Source organism: Struthio camelus, unplaced genomic scaffold (assembly GCF_040807025.1).
Source record: "Struthio camelus isolate bStrCam1 unplaced genomic scaffold, bStrCam1.hap1 HAP1_SCAFFOLD_229, whole genome shotgun sequence".
NCBI classification, from domain to species: domain Eukaryota; kingdom Metazoa; phylum Chordata; class Aves; order Struthioniformes; family Struthionidae; genus Struthio; species Struthio camelus.
In genome coordinates, this window is record NW_027182566.1 from 17,638 (window position 1) to 23,301 (window position 5,664).

At 49.4% G+C, this 5,664-nt stretch overlaps 1 protein-coding gene across 1 annotated transcript; it reads left to right on the forward strand.

The window, feature by feature from the left end:
* On the forward strand, nt 1-990 carry LOC138064883 (olfactory receptor 6C3-like). The gene is given in 1 exon segment (XM_068929149.1): nt 1-990. A coding segment is annotated over 1 exon segment (990 nt).
* Nucleotides 991-5,664: the final 4,674 nt, after the last annotated feature.

A 5,664-nucleotide genomic window follows, 5' to 3' on the forward strand; every position in this document is an offset into this window, starting at 1 on the left:
ATGCTCCCCTGCCAGTAGGATGGACTGAAATTGGGCATGGGACCAGCAAATGAAACTGTAGTCGCTGAGTTCATCCTCGAGGGTTTCTCAGGGCTTGATCAAAGACTACAGCTGTTTCTCTCCCTGCTTCTTCTACTTACATATCTGACAACAGTGATGGGGAACACAACGATCATTTTCCTCGTGTGTGTGGATCACCGCCTGCAAACCCCCATGTACTTTTTCATCAGCAATCTGGCATTCCTGGAAATCTGGTTTACATCCTCCACAACCATCAAATTGTTGGTGGTTCTGAGCTCTGGTAAGAGAACAATCTCATTAAGCAGCTGCTTTGCCCAATCCTATTTCTATTTTGCCCTGGGTTTTACAGAGTTCGCTCTCCTTGTTGTCATGTCCTTTGACCGCTACGTTGCCATCTGCCAACCTTTGCATTATGCTGCCGTCATGAAGCGGCAGCTCTGCACCCACCTGGTTGTTGCTGCTTGGGTCACAGGCTTCACGCTCTCAAGTTACTGCCTGGTCCTGCTCTCAAAGCTGACTTTCTGTGGCCCCAACAAGATCCACCATTTTTTTTGTGACAATTCCCCCTTATTCAAACTGTCCTGCTCTGATGCCAGCCTGCTTTGGGAAGCAGACTTCATTTTCATATTGTTTGCTGTGCTGAGTTCTTTATGTTTAGTCCTTGTGTCCTACCTGTGCATCTTCCACTGTATTCTGCACATGCCAGCAGCATCCGGGAGGAAGAAAGCTTTTGCTGCTTGTTCTTCCCATCTCACCAACTTAGCCATCGCGTATGGAAGCTGCATTGTTCTCTATGCACGGCCCTCCGAAGATGTTTCCTTGGAGACCAACACAACTGTGGCTTTGCTGAACACTGTCCTGTACCCATTCTTAAACCCCTTCATCTACAGTCTCAGAAGCCAGACTGTGATGCTGGCCCTGAAGGAAGCCATTGGCCGTGCAAAGGTTTGGCTTTTCTCCCAGTCATGATGCTTCTCAGGAGAGCAATTCTAATTATTTGCCATATATTACATCGCACACACACATCACAGCTACTAAATACAGCTGCCTCAGGAGATTTATTTTCTCCTGGGATTGTAGTGCTGAAAGGAAGGAATGTGAATTGTGAGTCTTGGTTACAGGGGGTTATTATAGACAAAATCAAAAAGACATTAATAAAGTGTTGAACACACAGACTTCTTAGGACTAGGACATAGACTGCCAGCGCGTGCTGGCACAAGGAAGTTTTCATAAGTGATCTCAGGAAATGTAGCTGAAAACTCTGGGGACAATGTCCAAGAGCAGTTGAGAAAAGCTCAGAACACCTTCTCTCCCTGCATAACAGAAGATGCCAAGCACGAAAATTAAGCTCGCACATTGCAACAGGCTCAAATGCATTGGATTCAAATCCATGAAACATTCCTCAGTTTCATTACTGTGATGAAGACAGCCTCACTGATTTGCCAGTGATAGCATGCAGATGATAGCTTTGTTGATTGACTTTGCAGAGAGATTTCTTAAAAATTCATATGTTTGTAACATAGTGAGCATGTCCACTGTTTAAAACCCTGTTTTCTCTCCACTGATGACTCTAGGATGTATTCTTCAGAAGGAAAAAAAAAAGGGGGGGGGATATTTCTTCTTGGATAATTAGGGATTTTCTCTCTTCTTTTTCATGATCAAGAATTATGTCAAATAAACTATGTGTGCCCCTACCACACTATTTTCTAGCTGTCCATCTGTGAAATTATATATTCCCCTCCTTATTTTACACTTCTGTCTCCATCCATGTCTTTACACGGCAAAGTAAAGGGCAGAAGCATGCAGTATGGATAAAGGGAAACATATTTTAGAGAAATAATCAACACACAAAGGTGGCTTTTCTCCTTTTTCTTTTTGTTTTGCATTCTACAGGGGGGAAAAATAGAGGATGGGAAACTATGGCCATTGTTTTACTCCTTTTATAGTTGTATCTGATCAGCATTTCATTCTGTTAGAGCCTCTGCAGGGCGGAATTGCCTTTAGCAGCTTTTTAAAATGTTGTGTGTGCGCGTCCCATTTCCAAAGGGAATTCTACAAGAGTGAACTCTTTATTGGAAAACCAGGTTCAGGGCCTCTCTGCAGCCCATCTCCTCAGATGGGACCCCAGGGAAGCTATGGCATGTCAGGTGACCAAAGCTCAGCCCAGCAGAGCACTTGGGTGCTCTTGGGCAGCTTGGTTGTCTTGGTCTGGGCTGGGTCCTTCTGCACCACAGTGAAGGATGTGGTGGCCCTGGGCCTTCCTACCCAGGCTCACAGCTCCACCAGCAACATGGAGTTAGGGTATGTGGGCAGATGACTAGGCTCTGGCTTGAGGTTGAGCTGACTGAACAGGACGTGAGAAACTAGTGGGCATGAGAAATCACTGGGCATTGCAGGTAACAGAATGAGACTCTGCCAAGTAGCAGACAGCACTGTGAGGGATGGCTGGATTTCAGCAGTGCTTAAGGGAGAGTTCTGTGAGGAAAGGAGGAGCTTCTCACATAATTGTATTAGAGATCCTTTGGGAAGTAGACCTGCAACCCCAGCAGTACTGAGGCAAAGGTATCAGAAGCACCATATGATCCAGAGGTTACCTAGCTAACAGTAATCAGAAAGCTTAAATTGGAGTATACATGTGGTTAATCTGGGACCAATGAGAAAAAATATATATTTAGAGATGGGCTGTTTATTTCAAAGCAAATAAAGCTGGAGAAAGGGAGGGATCAAGCTGGATCATGGATGCAAAAGCATGGGAAAATGGAGGGAGAGGAAATAAAAGGGGCCAGTCATGTGTAAGCAAGCGGCTGGCAAGTACACTTGTGTGGCCAAGCTGTGTGCCTGGTCACTGCAGTCTATCCTATCATCATATTAAACCCTATTCCTAGCTATTTTCTGTGTGAGCGTGCTCTCTGTTCTGCGTGAGTGCACGTGTGGAAGGCTTGCAGATGTCAAGGCAGCCAGGTACCAGAGACACCTGGGCGAGGGTGCGTGTGAGGTCTCCTGCAAGCTTTGAGCCTGATTAGCTGGTGAGCAAGGACAGGACAAGGCCGTTTGTATCGTTCCTGTTTATGAGTGCTGCTCGTGTCTGTGTGGTGCCTGTAAAGGTACTGTGCCCCTGCTTGAGTTGATGTTTTGGTGGTCGACCGTGTCCGTGCAGAGTGTGTGTATGCCTCTTGGAAGTACATGCCCAGCCTCGCCTGCTGGCAGGACGAGGGAAGAGAGAACCACAGCAGCCTCCCTTCCAGAGGTGCAGGAAGCAGGAATCCCCTGGACTGAAAAATCCATTGGATTCAGCGTCCTTTTACAGTGCAGGCCTTGGAGGTGCTGCAGCTACTTGATCTTGATGTTGAGGACCTGCTTCTCCATGACCTTGTAACCCTCAGAGGACCCAGAGGAGACTGTAGGCTTAGCCTTTGGGATTGCAGCATGAAGGACCACCTTTGGCACATATTTTTCTATTTCCTCACTACTAATCTAAGCCAAATGAACACAGAGGTTTTATAAGTGTTTGGGTCAGTGATCCCCCAGAGTCAAAGGCAGATTTTTTTTTTTTATTTTTGATCAGACACATTATCTGCCAGCCTCTATTGTAAAAGGGGCTGGGGGTGGACAGGCAGGGCCATATGATCTAGCCTCCATTTTAGAACCATCCACAGAAAGTAGCACTGTTTAGTCAATCTAAAGAGCAAGGGCAAGGACCACTGTTTTGTTGGTGGTCCACAAACAGGACAGTGGGGCTGAGCAAAACTCCGTTGTCTGAGAGTCTGTTACACATCACTATACACATCTTTATCATGTTCAAGGGAAAAAAACAGGCGAGGGGATTTTTAACCCAAGTAACTGTTGCAAATAACCCAAGACCAATTTTCTCCTTTCATGCAATGAACATTACTCTTGTATTAAGGATGGAGGGAAGGTATTTATGTTGAGAAACTTTTGTGAGCTTTATCAGACATTGCACCAACATCTCCATACCTGCATCATTGCCACTTCTGCCTGCTGAGACACTGCGCAGATAACCTGGGCACGAGAATAAGGTGCCCTAACTGCGAGCTTATGTTTAGATCTTGGCTACTATACTTTACATGGTTTATCGATGATTTTGTGAGAGGTTCCCAGTCTACATGGAAAAGCATCACATAGGAGGGTGATGGGGGAACCGGGGACAAAAGGCCAGCCCTTCTGTCTCCTGTGAAGCCATATGCAGTGAAGGTTGCTGCCCTCTGTTGGGCACTGGGCCCATTCTGGGGATCCCCAGGACCAGACAGGGACACACTGGAGCCAGTCCAGTGGAGGCCCCCAAACAGGTCAGGGCTGGAGCAAAGGACACACGAGGAGAGGCCAAGGGCACGGGTCAGTTCAGCCAGGAGAAGAGAAGGTGCAGAGGGCCCTTAGTGCTGTCTGCAGCTGCCTAAAGGGAGGCTGTTGGGATGGAGCCAGCCTCTTCCCAGAGGTGCCCAGGGACAAAACAAGAGGCAGTAGCACCAGCTGCAGCAAGGGAAATTCCCACCCAAGAGAAGACACAACTTCCCAGCCATTATTACTGTGGCCAAGTGCTGGAACAGGCACCCTGTGTTGTGGGGGAATCCCTCCTTGGAGACAGTCAAACCTTGACACCATGAGAAGGCCCAGAGACACCTGAGCTAATCAGCTCCACTCTGAGCAGGAGGTGGGAGCAGAAACCACCAGAAGTCCCTTCCCACCTAAGCCACCCTGTGAGCCTATGAAAGAGGGGACTGGTTTTCTATCCTGCTCTGCCTGCCTTCATTGCCATTTTCTAAACATTAGGATTTCCATCACGATTCACCTGAGAAACACCAAGGATTGCTGGGGGGAAAAAAGCTTCAGCAACTTTTATTCAGAGCAGGAGGCATGAGGGACTCTGGTGTGAGCTGAATGCCTTCAGCATGATCACTTGCATCTCTCTTGCTCTCCCTCTTTGTGCTGTGCACCTAGAGGTGCAGCCCCAACCTCAGGGCCCCTGTCTGGCACCTGCATCCAGGGGAGGGGACCTGCAGCTGGCACCCCAATGGGACAACATTCATCATGTGGCCACCGCAGCAGGGCTGGGCTGGAGGCCATGATGGGCAAATGGAGCCAGCTCGGTGCATGGCCAGTTGGCTGGTGGTGTGATGTGTCTTGTGTGGAGCTGCCCCTTCCCTCCTCACTCTGCACCCATGCGTAGGGCAGATGCCAGGGCAGGGGGTGGAGGGGCCATCAGGCCTTGTGCACAGGGTATGATCACCTCAGGCAGGCTGAAAGGGAGAGGCCTGGGCATCTCCCCCATGGGAGACAATGCAGGGGACAAAGGGCTGAGGGTGACAGCTTGGCACAGCGGGCAAGCAGGGTTGGTGGCCTGTGGGAGGGGTCAGCTCTTCACACCCACTGTGCACAACCCCAGGCTTATGCATCTGGCTCTATTTGGTGGTCAATGCTGACCGCTCACTCCCAGGTCACCTGTGCCGAGGGCCTCCAGCCAAGGCAGAAGCCCCTAGGCTGGCTCCCAGGGGTGCTGGTGGGGCAAGAGGCACACTGCCGGGGTCACTGGCTGCCTCTCTGGCAGCTGCTCTGGCAGTGCTGGGGGGCAAGCGGGGCAGGGGGGTCTTGGCAGCAGCTCCCAACTCTTCCTCCTTGCTTGCCACA